Below are 14532 nucleotides of genomic sequence, written 5' to 3' on the forward strand. Positions count from 1 at the left end.
CTGAAGGCCTTAACTCCTGTTTTGCTTCTGCTATTACTGTGATCGTGTGTAATATCTCCCTTAAGAAAAACACAAGAGAAGTGAAGGAGAAGAGGTTCATTGTTTGTCAGACAGTTTGGGTATTTTGACATGCAGCTAAATTAGAATGCAGAGTTTATTTTGAAATTCAGTTATGTAAGTCTATTGTAAATTTATTCATGGGACGGTGCGAGCAGTGACACCACTCAGTGGCAGTGGGGCAGCTTCACATTTTGATTATATGGTTCAACAGAGGAACCCGAAGGCTTTTGAATCCAGTCATATGAGAAGCTGTATTCTATTTCACAGGAAAAAAGACTTATGTCAGACTGCACCTATACCACAGTAGTGTAGGGAAGGCTCTAGAGAGGAATATAAAGGTTATGAAGATTTACTCACTAATACTGAAAGAGCATAAATAATTGATTAGAACATTTATTAAACCCACAGAAGTCATTGAGAATAATGTACACACATCCTACAAAAAGGACCCAGAGGAAGAACTGTAGCAAGAAAGAGGAGTCATAAACACAGTAGAGTACAAAGCTCTGATGGTTTTATGTCAATACACAGCTACATTAGAAGACTGCGTGTTAGGTGCCTAACTCAAGAGCTACAACCAGATCATACCAGCCAATCATCAGAGGGTGACCATTAAAGGATAACTCTGGTTTATTGCAACTGTGGTCTTAATTTTGTACCTGTGGCCATCATGGCCTAACATTGGCTAAGTCAGGTAACATTGTGCTGATGGGCAAGAAACATACAAAGTCGGGTGATCATACAGATTGTAGTTCAAGTTCAAGTTCAGAACAATGTTGGACTGCTAGATGACTCACATTTCACATTCACTAAAGATTCTCCACGTAAAGTATTTAAAAGGTTCACTTCAAATGTCCTGGTTGAAGTGCTTATTATATAAGAAAAACAGAACACTGCTTATGTTCAAGAGTAGGTGGACACTCAAGAGGGCCCAACAGTGCTGTGTATGAACATTTGATGTCATGTAATGACTTTATATGTCTATATAGGGCTGGACAGTATGGCCTTGAAATAATATCACAGCATTTTTAGGCAGTATCACAATACCTGGATATTGTGAAATACCCTCAAAAGCACCTCATATGCTAGGATTAAGCATTTTTGACTTAATACCTATATTAATGTTGTGACAGCATTGTAGGGATGACTATTGGTCCTTTCATAAAACAAAGACATACATTACAGATGTATGTCTTTTTCGAGTGTGGGTAGTGCATTTAGGCTGTGACGTTGTGGACCACAGGGGTTGCAGTGGCCAATTACATAAACCAGTTGGTCAACAGTATTGATATTCAAGCAGTTTAAACTACATTTATATATTGACGCAATAAATACAGCCTACGACTATAATACTTTTAAAGTTTTCTCATAAGCGCTCGTTGGCATGATACATTCTGTGTCAGGATGAGACAGTAACTGTCATAAAGGCCAAAAAAAGACACATGCACAAATGTCATGCTGTCAGGAGACTGCACCAGAAGGAGAGAAGAAATACTCTGCAAACTTGTTGCAGATGGAGAAAGCTTCCCTGAAAGAGTTGTCGCTCCCAAGGCAGGAGCCGGAAACTAGGCGCTATTCAGGAGTTAAAGAAGCATTTGCTGGAAGCAGTTATACGGAGGTCTAAAAGCTGAGATTTTTGGATGTTGATATGTGTTGTGTAATCCTGTGACATGATGCAATCAGCCGCCACACCCGCCAATAAGCTGTTGTTTCCTGACAACAAACTGCTTCTGATGATGGTTTTCAGGTAAAAGGGAAAGCTTGAGACTGGAACAGGGCTTCTGTCCTCATTTGAAGTAACCCTCCTCTTATATGGACCTGTGAAGACCTCACTAGTATTATCTGCCATGATTTTGACAGGTTCTCTGATGGTGGTGGTGTCATCTGAATACTTCACAGTAGTTCTTTTGATGTCTGCGAGTGCAGTCATGGGTGCCCAATGTGCACAGGACGGGGCTGAGCACACAGCCCTGGGAGGCTGAGTGTTGTTGTACTCAAGCCCAGAGTGTTAAGTTTTCCAACCAGCTTCATGAAGGAGATTGTGTTGAATGCTGAGCTGAAGTCAACAAACAGCATTCTGATGTAGTTGTTCTTATTCTCCAAGTGTGTGAAGACTAAGTGGAGGGAAGTGGAAATGGCACCGTCTGTGGATCTGTTGGTTTTGAAAGCATACTGGTGAGGGTCCAAGCTGGCATACCAATAGTACCTGAGTAAAGATGTAGAGTATGCACAAAGGAAGTGTGTCTGCCATTGCGGAACCGGAATGGGAACAGGCATCGTTTTCCCCGGTCCCTGTCCCCAGGTAACAGTGGAACAGCTGGAATAACTGTGGAAAATCTTCACTGTGAAACCAAAAAGAACCGTGCTGATGGAAAAGGCAAAGAAGACGAAGAGCGAGAGTGATAGAAACTGAGGTTAAACAAGATTGAACGGACAGGCATTCACTCGATGGAGATTGCTCCAGTGTTGTGTGAGGACACCACGGTGTTACTGCCAACAGGACTGATGTCTATAACTATAAACATAAGATCCGAGTTGTAATAAACCATTATCTCCTGTAGGTCACAACCTTGTTGTTCTCTATTCCGCATGATCAGAGAGAGGCGGCTTGTAGATGAATGATGGCTTGTGCAGGGGAATTTAAGGTGAGGAAAGAGACTGAGCAACACTCTTCTCTCCCTCAGCAAACATCACCAAGGTGCCCGTGACTGTGTGGTGTACTGAGAAACTCCCGGGGGTGACTGTGTGCAACCCTGACCAGATTAAAACCTATACGAGGATTCTCTCACCTCGAACGTGCTGCCAGTGCTGTCAAACTCGGGAGGCACGAAGGAGCCTTCTGGATCATCTGCAGGACGAAAACATACCAATTAACTGCAACATTAAGCATTTCTGAGGAGCATACAGTCCATCATACTGTCATCAGAAGGGAACAAACAGCCCATTTGTCGTTTGATGTCATCGCTCTGATGTATAGCCATGTCAGTTCTGTACTGTACTTGCTAAGCATCCACTGTAATGAGATGTAAATCAAAAGAATGTGTGTCCTGCATGCTAAACCACAACAGTCCAGTGAGCTAGCGTCTCCCTTCGTTTGCATAATTCATATGTCAGAGATAATCCCCAACAAACAAGACAGGAGCTATCAGCAGATCAGAAGATTGGAGCATCTGCCGAGGAGCAGTGCTGCATCCTCCTGCTGAATATAGGCCACTGCTCAGACCGGCTACAAGCAGGACACACACAGACATGAGAACTTCACCACGAACGTGCTCTCCCTCAGCTGGACGAGGAAAAAAGAGGCAGAGAGGCACGTGGAGACAGAAAGAGACTGAGAGGTCGCATCCAGAGTTAGAGGAGGGGAAGGAGAGAAGGAGAAGGAAGTCAGTAAAGTGGGTCATGACAGATTTGGGTTCGTCTACTGGAGTTATGATATCCCCTCCCAGGTGTCTCCACTCGTCCTCTCCTATTTTTCCCTCTTCCCTTCTTTTTCTCTCCTCTCTCATCTGTTTTTTTCCTCATCTCCTCTCACTTTTAGTTACCTCTCCCTGCCTTTCCTTTCTTCTCCTCACCTCTTGACCTTCCTCTCTTCCTTTTATTCTTCTTTCCCAATTATCTGCCTCCCTCATCTCTTTTCCTCCTTCACTTTCCTTTCCTCCATTCTTTCCTCTCTCCTCCCCTTTCTTTACTCTCCTTTTCTCTTTCCTTCCTATCCGTTCTTTTTTGATTGATTCTTCTCCTTACTCATGTTTGTTTTCTGTCTCTTTTTGTCTCCTCTCCTTTTTCATTTCCTTCCTATGGACTTTAATCATGCTTTTGACATTTTCCTCTTTACCCCTTAAGGGCCTTGACAATCCTTGACAATCCTGGCCCTAATTTTTGCAGTGGGTCTGGCACTGCTGGCACATTTTTGCCGTCGGAACATGTATCGGCTCCAGAGCGCATCAGGGAGAGAAATCCCTCTGATTGGCTGCTCAGCTAAGCGAATCAGTGCTCGAGAAGAGAAGCAGAAAAAGAAAGGGAAGGCCTCTTGAGCCTGTCGCTGTAATATCCAAAACTTCAACCATTTAGTGCGGTTTGTCACCTCCGCCTCTTTGCCATCGCCATTTGTAACTTTTCATTAGACGTATTTTCGATCAGAAATGGCTATATAAGCAGGAGTGGTGTCAAAAATAGTTTGTATATCCCCAGTTCTGAGTCTTCCTGTTTCCCTTTTTGAATGGCTAATACAGACTACCACCACCTGGTGGTATGGAAAGGTATTTCCTCTCACCCAGATGCAGAACGTACAAGCTAGTTGGCTGTTGGCTGTAGTCTTTGTGGTGTGTTTAATTGCAACTTTAAGACTGAGACACAGGCGGCATGAGATGAGGCAAAAGTCGGCCTTCTTCTATGTTGGGTTGGTCTTTCAGGGCCATTACTCATCCGTCCCCTTCTCCTTTCCTTTCCAGTTCTTCCTCTTCCTCTTCTTCTCTCCCTAATATCTTTTCAAATCTTTCCTTTCCCTTCCTGTCATCTCTTTTCTTTCCTCTGTTCTTCTCATTTATTTTCCCTACCTGTCCCTTCCTTCCTTTCCTCGCTTTTCTTTTTCTCTCCTCACGTGCTCCTCAGCTTTTTTTTAATCACATCTCTTTTCTTTCCATACTCCCTATGCCCTCACCATCATCTACTTTCATTCGTTTTCTTTCCTTTGCTCTCATTTTCTTTCCTCACCTCTTTTCTTTCCTCTTTCCCTTTTTTTGTTAACTCCTCTCAGTCCTTTTCTTTCCTCTCCTCTCCTCGCCGCTCACTTTCTTTCTTTTCCGCACCTCTTTTCTCTCAAGGTACAAGGTAGATTTATTTGAAGGAAAAATGAAATAAAGGAAAAAAAGGTTGCCAGTTGAAACAGACAAGGAGAAAAGGACAGACTGGAGTAGAAAAGGGGGACAAAATGTTGAAACCTTTGTGGTGAGGAAACGCTGTAACACAGTGAAATAGACTGTGAGCAGACGCTGTCAGTGACGCAGATGCCTCCAGGGTGATGGTGAGAGCTTGGTGAGTCATGACTGCCTACAGCATTTTAGCACAACAGGTAGTTGGAGCTGAGCAATATCACTGATTCAACACACTCCAAACGGGCTGATCAGATGTCCCACCGAGCGCAGCCAGGCCCGTTTTATCAGATATGGAACAGCTTGCCGTGCTGGAGCTCGTGGGAAAATTAGCCATTTTTCTTAGTCATCGTTGTGTGAAAACCAATCGAGGACATTTTGTTGCTCCGGCTGGGTACTCTGGCGATGCCACATCACCCACAGTGTCAGACAAACTACCTTCCTGTTATTACTGCAGGAATTAATTAGCCAAAATGAAGCCTATTGATGAGTGGTTGTGACAACAGCTATTCTCGCTGAGATTCATCACCGCAGCCCTCAAGGTCATTCTATTATACGGCTTTACAGAGAGGCTGTTTGTGTGTGAGCACGGCATTGGCTGCTCAAGTGTGCGTCAGCTTGAGGTTTCATCACTATCGCACAAAGACTTCAATTACAAGGAGTCAATAGGAAACTGTGCAGCAAGTAAAGCGGAGCACGTAGTGTTATGATTAATGATATAGATGCACTTTGTTGAGCATGAACAGCTAACACAAGAGGGCTAATGCGGGCGCTGTGGTTTGTTTCTCTATCCACAGGATGAATCATAGCCGAAGGACTGAACACAATCCAATAAAGCATGACAACAAATGAGGCTGAGAAGGATTTTATCTGACAGAGTAATCAAAACATCTCCGCGTAGTGTCTCTATTACTGACTCGAGATTTGTGTGGAGATAAATGGATGCAACACTTTAAACGATGCCATGTTGGCTGTGTAGCGCATGTGTGTGAACGCAGGTCGACTGCCAAGCTGTTACCACAACAACGCTCCCCCTGGCAACTCTGACACCGCTGATCTAATCAATCCTTATCAATTTCTTCATCGGGACATGGAAGAGGTGCGTGCACGCATGCACAAGCTCTGGTGGAAGTGATAAGATAGAGAATGATGGAAAAATGGAGAATACCAGAGAGAAAGGAAGGACAAAAAGGGAGGAGGGGGAAGAGAAGAGAGGAGGAGAGGTGAGGGATGATAATCCCTGATAGGATTTCATTGGCTGTCATTGTGAAGGAGGAAGATGTCATCTGTGCAAATCAGAGCAGACCTGCAGACCTCAGCAGAGCCTGACAGATCCAGAGAGACACTGATGGAGTATTTTCAAGCAGAAATTTGCTAATTGAAACTGATACATATCAGGGCGGTAAATCACCGAAGAGAAGAAGGTGCCTCCTCTCTGCGTCAAACAGAGTTTAAACTACAGTTAAAGCACAACCTCACATTTTAACTCTGCCATAGTGATATAAAGTGTTGTTTGTGCCAAGAATAAAGAAGCCTTTTACCATGTCCTAAAAAACTGTCCTAAAAGTTGTCTTAAAAGATTAATAAAGACTCACCACTGAGCTGCTCCATGAAGCAAACATTCCCATGGGCGTTGAAGGCCAGAGTGTCTGGTGTTATGCACAGGGTGTGGAAGAGGTGGGAGGGTCTGATGCTCTGCAGAGCCAGAGCGCACTCTGCACACACCGCCCACACCTCGTCCTCGGTCAGACAGCTGTCCCTCAGAGAGAGGATGTCAGCCAGAGACACATTCTCCTGTGGACGTAAACACATTCAATATTGTTTTTTAGATTTACACTCGAACTTGGTCTTAAGATCATTTCCAAGGGTGTGCCTTCATTCATAAAAGATGCTGAATATTAAAATACTGCTTAAGCAGGTTTGAAGAATCCCATTTACAGCTTACACACCTGCAAGCTATAAATTACAATCAAACTAAAGAGTAGCCTCTTGGGAGAGTGTCACTGCTGCACATGTTTCTGAAACTGCAATAACCCTACATAACCAGCAGGACAATCACTTTCGCCAAGTCAAGATTTTTTGCTGACTAGATCATTTTCACATCAAAGTCAGGTTTTATAAATAAATACTTACACTTGGTTTTACAGTGCTTGAGATGACGGTTTTATATACTATATTAAATACTTTTTAAAAGCCCCAGGGCAATACAGTTCACACTGCACATCTGCCATTCCTGCGTTATATGGAACACACAACTAATGTTTACATCCTTGAATGATGCATACATGGGTTAGTTGTTTACTTGAGCCCCCTTTTAAAACTGGCTCATTTTAGCCCCATTTTTAGTCATTTTCCAGGGGATAAGCCTGCAAACTCTGGGCTAGCTAGCCATGTTCCAGAGCGAAGCCAGCAAGCCCTAGTCTAAAATTGGGATTATCACATTTTGGACTGAAGATTTATCCCTTGGCTTAATTTCGTGTTTAAAAAACACTTTAGGCTGTTTGAATTTCTTAAACCCTGTAAAATGTTAAAGGGCATGCCGGATCTGCATCAGCGCTCTGGTTTAGTATAGTGTGAGGCGAAATGTTAATGAGGAACTCCCTTTGTTTTATACTGATTACCTGCCTTCAGCTCAATTCAGCATTTTGTCAGATTTTTTCTATCACCTTTTAGCTATTTAGCTCGGCTGACCATTTGCTGTTGTTTCAAAACAAGAGAGGAGGCAGAACATAACACTATAATACAACAATACAACAATGCAGTTGTACCTTGCATTGACATAGAAACTAGAAACTTTCAAGTCAGGTAAAATAAGGTTTCAGCAACTTTGGGAAGGGCATTCAGTGTAGCGAGGACTCTAGGAGGACTGACGTTCTTCAACGTCCTCTGGGATCCATATTATTCATATATGTTTATTATCTTGACTCTTTTCAGAGCATATCATACGTTTTAATGTGAGGCAACAGAGACCAGAGCCAGGCAGAGCATTCACGTTTCCTTCCCCTCCATGAGCACCTAAACGCACCATCAAAGAAGAGTTTTCAAAACAGTCCCGGCTCTCGGCTGCATTTCAGTCAGCTAACTCAAGTGGAACGGATTTATTAAAATGTAAATACAGAGCGTGCAAGGTAAGGTTTGGTGTTAACGCTCTGACCTTATCACTCTCTGCAGCACAGAGGGACACTGGAGAGAGATAACAAAGTTCGACCAAAACCCCGGAGAGACTAGAAGCTACAGGTGGTGCCGGGGTGGAGAAGGGGACAACATAACACAGTGACCATGCAGTGCTATAGCAGCAGCAGCATTGCAGATTAAATAGATTGCCTTACTGCAAGGATACAGACAGGGACTTCAGGTCAGATACAGATAAGGCAACCAAATGTGAATGTGTGTTTTTGGCCAATCCAGCGAATTAAAGGTACTAGAGGTGCCAAAAGGGATAAAACATTTACAGAGCTGATTATCTTTATGCTTGTTGGAGTGCTGTTGCTAATTGCACAGTTTATTTGCAGCTTGCTAAAAATAAAATTGTGAAATAATGAGTCTATTTTATTTTACTCTGATTTTGCAACCTTTATTGGAAAAGTGCTGCAGGATGCAAAGTTAAAGATGCACATGACTTAACTGTAGTGAATGGACCAAGTATCCAACAGTTTGTCAAACACTGAGAAATTAAATCAACAGGATTCCTGTACACGGGCACGAAATGTCTGCAAGTTTAAAATGGAAGATTTGTGTCCATGTACACACAAAGTTGGCCAGTACTTGCTGAAGATTGTTTTCAACATATTATCAAAATCACAATCTTTCCCTGACCTTAATCAAACTGAATTCGTGACCATGTCAAAGAAATATCAAATACCAAAAATATCTTTTCCTAAACTTAACCAAGCTTTGTTTCTTAAACCTAACCACAGACTGAATGCTATCCCTGGATTCTGGTGTGACAGTCCTGGAATTGTGTCCTCGAGTTTCACCAAAATCAGTGATGTTGGTGCTGTGCGTGATGTACTGCTGTAAAGCCTTACACACTGCGATGCTACCTGCTCACTGAGGTAATACAGCGCAGAAACAAGCACTCAGGGGATGGAGTGGCTGAGACAGAGACACCATTCTACCTATTACAGGTCACTGTAACATCAAACTGATTTTGAAGCTGTGATTTTAAGGTAAAAAAGCGACATGTTGCTGCTTTAATTTCATCAAATACAGCACCCTGAACAGTGCCCTTATTCACACTAACAGCACAAAAGCCCAAATTTACTTCAGCAGCAAGGGCATATGGTACACAAAGTACATGGTGGCCTTCACACACACTCACGTAGCCTTTTCATGCCATGGATGGAGTGACTCACACTCACATGAACACACTTCATCATCTGTGATCCACTATTACTAACTGGCCCCATTTATCCTGGCAAACAGTGATCTCAGATATTCCATGCAGCATCCAGCAGAATGCTGCGGCCTGATAATTATAGGATTTTGCAAGTGAACACAAAAGCTGGCCTTAACTCAGCTAGAGGGGCGGAAGTGGGAGGTGTGGGCTATCACAAAGCAGCAACTGTCAAACACTATGTCCAGTACTTCTATTTTAATCTTTTTTATTCATTCCATGACATAAACTGTACCACATAAATCTTTCATTCAGAACTTATTTTTACTTATTTTACTGCCCGGATCTGTTTAATATTCAACAACTGAAAATCACTGCGTTATCTGCGACCGGCTGCATCTGCTGTGCTTTATGAGACTTGTAGTTGCAGGAGAGTCGCAGAAGATTGTGAACAACGCATATCGATGTGATCTAGTGGGGTAGAGCACAATTACAGGGCAGAAAAGTGCCACTTCAAGCAGCAGCAGCAGCAGCTCCGGCCCCATAAATAGACGGCTTCCCTCGAGAGCAGTGCATAGGGAAGCTCGAAGTCTCTCTCACCCCTCGCAAGTTAAATATGCTGTCCTACATAAGTTTGCCTCGGAGCTCCGAGGTTTGTGATGGGGCTGCTGGTGCACTTTCTGGCTCTGCACGCTGGAACTGACAGGAACAGTTTGATGCACTTATGTTTGATTGAACTTTAGTCCACACCAGAGTCCGACTGGCTTTTAGAAGAAAGTAGTGTACTTTTTACTAAATATATGACACCTTCAAAAAAGAGATGTCTGCTTATTGAGGCCTCTTGTCGCATTTCAGATGTCTAATATTAGTTGCTAGCAGTTCCAGCAAGGACTGATTTTGTCATTACACTTAACAGATGGTTTCATTAAAATAGCTGTTCAAGGCTCAAAGAGGAAACACGATCGAATATTTTACAAAAGAAGCAAGGTCCAAAGAATCAATCAGTCCAAACTCCAAAAAAGATTACAAATGTATGTCGCAGAACTTTCTTCTTTTCTACCCCAACAACCAGCTCAGGGACCTCCAGATTTATCGTGTGACTATTTGCAGTGGCCCAACCCATAACCCATATTGGGAACAACTAGACTACGCTACTTTAACTCAATAACTGTATACAAAATAGTTACTGAGGTACCTTTACTTTCATTAGGCTGCATCACAGTGCAAGATATATATATGGATATTTCAAAATCTCCTCAAAAGATTACAAACCTCATGGGTAGTTATTGATTTCAGCCTGACTGGGTAAAGGCAAGTATAAGAACATGTAGAACAGTCTGGTGCACTTTACTGTAATGCAGCGTTTAAAACCAGGAAAAGACAACACTTTTGACATATGCAAAATCTACGACAACATGTAGTCTCATATCACCAAGATTATAATCTCGATATACTGTGCAGTCCTATTTTTGATACTTTAGATTCATGTTTAAATGCAGGACTGTTGCTTCTTTTTGGATTATTGGTACTTTTACTTGAAGGAACTGAATACTGCTTATAGCAAGAAGTCACAGGGTCATACATGACCACAGTCTGCGCTTCTCACAGGAGAAAACATCATTATGGAGAGCATCAGTGTCGTTGCTATCTGTTGCAGGTCTCTGACATGAACTCACAACTTCTTAGCCTTGGTGCAGCTGAGGTGCAAATATTCTAATAATCCAAGGCCTCCGTGATGAAAACCTCAACAGTTTGAAGAAGTAGCATGGTTTCTGCAGAAGAAAGTCCATTTATGAAAACCAACACTCAACATTCAACTTCTTCATGTCACCCCTGTGTCTCACCCACCTCATCCTCCAGCAGTGGAGGCAGATGCTCCAGCTCATAGTCTCTGTCCTCAGCTCTGCCCGGGTATGTGACCGCTGCGTCGCTCCCAGAAGTCTCCATTGCAGCAACTTTGATGCCTTCAAGTAGTGGAGCGGATTTCTGCCCAGACAACAGCAACGTTTCCAGCCGAGACTGATAGCATGCCCGAGCTGTCTGTGTCCACCGAGCACCAGCGAGGGGGTCGACTACTTGCTGCAGTCCAGCAACCAGTCGATGGTCACTGCGGGACACTCGGGTCCAAAAACAGCGGCGCAGAAAACAGGAGCGCAGCGATGCGCCGGAGCCGACCGTCTGTAGCGTGCTGTGGTGGGAGGAGGAGGAGGAGGAGGAGGAAGAGGAGGTGGGGGTGAGTGATGCTGGCCAGTGTGCGAGGCTGTCATGACTACTACACCTCCACAGAAAGAGGCGACACACTGAAGATGACCATGAGCCGCAGCCTTGTGAGTCGGAGCTGCAGAGAGGAGCTGCCTGCTGCCTGCTACAGTTGGCTGCACGCCTCCGTCCACACACAGCGTGACTCATTCACCACTATCTCCTCTCAGTCTGTCAGCTGGCCTCCACTCAGGTGTTACACCATTAATATGTGCCGTCAATGTCATCATGCCACAAGTGGTGGAATGTAACTAAGTGGCCGTCATTTACCCACCGTGTGTTTAAGCTTAAAGGTGCACTATGTAGTTTTGGGGGTGTTTATAATTAAAATGTATCAAAAGAGAAAGATCTTCATTTTTTTATGTCGAAAATTTCAAACTCTCTTCATTTCCATGACTGAATAAACAAACAAACCTTAAAGGCCAACACAATTTCACACTGTTTGACTTTGTTTACATTAGGCGGACCCCGCCACCAGACCTTGTTCTTCCTCTGAGGACAGCTTGTTGATTCAGTTATGGAAAAAGTTTGTATTATTACCTCATTAGTATTGTAAATATAACCATTCTGAGTGTGCATTTCTTCTCCAAAACTGCATAGTGCCCCTTTAAAGGAACAGTTCACCCAGAAATGAAAATGCAGTCATTTTCTACTCACCCCCATGCCGATTGAAAGTGAAGTTTTGCAATCCACAAAACATTTCTGGAGCTTCACAGCAAAGCAACGTCACAGCATTCTCCTGAACAACTGAAGTAAATGGGGACTTGTTTTAAAATGCAAAGAAACATAAAAAAAAAATCATAAATTGGCTCCATGCATGCTTTTAAAAAGTGTGTACAGTCTTTCCCAGTCCCCATCCACTGCAGTTTAGGAGAATGCTGCAACGCTGTTTTGCTGTGAAGATCCGGAAATGTGTCAAAATAGTCCTTTACAAAATAGCTCAAAACGGGCTCCACCTCAACCATCTGCAACGACTTCTACATTAATGCACGCTAAATATGCGTAAGCCCCTCTCTAAAACCAGTTTTTGGTTTGGTTTGTCCGCTCTGGGCTACTGCAGGAACATGGCGGACTCCGTGGAGGAAGACTCAATTCAAGTTAACAGAATAAACAGTAAATGAATTCCCAACACTGATAGAACAACACACTCATATAAAATAAATGCTAGTAAGGGTTCATTTAGCAATTTTGAAACTGGGTAAAAATGCTTGATTAGTAAAAGTTTGTTAGATGTCTAGATAATAACCAATTGTTACATGACCGTGATGGAATTTCTTTCTTTAAGCTAAAGGTAAAATGTCACAGTTGCTTGCGGAGCTAATTAACCTGTGTTTCCTCAGGATGACTGGTTAGAGCAGCTCTCCTGATAACACTGCCTCTGTCTCCAGGGCAACTTGGCCAACAGATCTACTATGTACTCAGCTTCAGACTCTTACAGACCGACAGACTGTCTCCTATGTATTACTTGTGGCCTGAGAATCACACAGTGAGTTAAGATAACGCAAGCCAAGGTCACACTACAGGATTTCAGCCCTGATCTTGCCATCGCAGATGGTTTTTTGGAGCTCCTTAACAAAAAGCCACAGATCAGAGGCAGATGGCAGGCGCTCCCATGAACAATGATCAGTATGTACGAACTGTTCAAAGACGTGATCCAGGATCTCAGGGACAGCTTGCCGGCCAGTTGCCGACGTCACCTGGATATCTAGCAGGCTAAATATCTGGCCGAGTTGCAGACAGGTCAGGGAGCCAAGAACGAGCCGCAGCCAATGAGAGCAGACCATCCTCTCCTTTCTCCCCCTATCCTCTGCTAGTTCTCTGAACCCAGTCTCATCATGCATCTGTTTGTATGTAGCGAGCACAATAGTAGCTTATAGTTTCTGAATTCAGAATACATGCACACAAGCTGTTCAGTATTTGTAACCGCGTCATCCTTGCTGAACCTCAATACGAGCAGGCAGTTTTACGTTTTCATTGCAAAAATAATCCTTGCTTTCTGTGCATCCTAATCTATCCTCTAACCCAGGTTCCTTCCTCTACTTGCCTGTTTATTCTCTGCAAATCCACGCACACACAACTTGGACTGCTTGGACCACATCGTGTTCATTCATTTATGTATTTATAAGGTGGTATTAGTTGTGCTAGCTGAAACATGGCAGTGCAACATGCTGGACTCCGTGGAAGAGGACCCGCTCCCTCTGTGGATATAAAGGGCTCATTTTAAGGCAACAACAACAACACGATTCTAAGTTTCAGGTGATTATAAAACATAACTATGAAATCGCTTTCTTTTCTGCCAATAGAGCCCCCTAAAGCCGACACACTGGATCTTTAATTGAACACCCGTTCTTCTCCTGCTTTGACAAGTCAAAATGTCTGCTGTGAAAAAAGGTCTTAATGTTAGTAGCAGGTAGTCAGAAATTTAATAAACTGCTGTCATGACACCTGCTGGTTTTATTTTGAAACATCGCTTGAAATCTACAGTCCTTGCAGAGAACAATTTCCTGAGCTCCACAATTTCCATTTCACCGCGTTTCTAACAAAACTGCTGACAGCTAGATCAGAATCTTTTTTAAAATAAAAAGCAATACATCTACAGAGCTTGTAGAAAGGTGCAGAAAACAAGTATCCATTTTCCTTATTTCCTTATTATGATGTGAATTAAAGGGGCACTACGTAGTTTTGCAGAAGAAATTCAAACTTAGAATTTTAATATTTACAATATTAATGAGGTGTAAGGGGGTTTAATGTAAGGGGGAAAGGTGTTTTTTTTTTAAATCCGGTGGAGAGCAATACTGAGGAGACCAGAGAGCCAAAGTTCAAGTTAAAAACAGTTCAAGTTTATTTTACAATTGTCGAATGCATACATTTAATAGAGTCCCAAAAATGTTAAAATCCAGATTAAAAGAGTCTCTAAAAACCTGCAGTCCAGTGTAGCAGAGAAAAGGTGGCAGCTCCTCAGTCTCCCTCTCGCCACCAGCCTGGTACACCACCGGCCTTGCTCTG

General features: G+C 43.1%; 1 protein-coding gene across 2 annotated transcripts in view; it reads right to left on the reverse strand.

The window, feature by feature from the left end:
- kndc1 (kinase non-catalytic C-lobe domain containing 1) overlaps positions 1–14532 on the reverse strand; it is a 45491-nt gene extending 30959 nt beyond the window's left edge. The window contains exons 1-4 of one of the 2 annotated variants that reach the window (XM_073481363.1): positions 14448–14532; positions 11116–11455; positions 6527–6725; positions 2850–2908 (exon numbers count right to left, since the gene is read on the reverse strand). In XM_073481363.1, coding sequence (XP_073337464.1) covers positions 2850–2908; positions 6527–6725; positions 11116–11214 — 357 coding nt within the window. In that variant the 5' untranslated portion in view covers positions 11215–11455; positions 14448–14532. Of the gene's footprint in view, positions 1–2849; positions 2909–6526; positions 6726–11115; positions 11456–14393 lie in introns of both variants that reach the window. The other variant, XM_073481364.1, reaches the window with a different exon arrangement.

The sequence above is a fragment of the Pagrus major genome, chromosome 15 (genome assembly GCF_040436345.1).
Source record: "Pagrus major chromosome 15, Pma_NU_1.0".
NCBI lineage: Eukaryota > Metazoa > Chordata > Actinopteri > Spariformes > Sparidae > Pagrus > Pagrus major.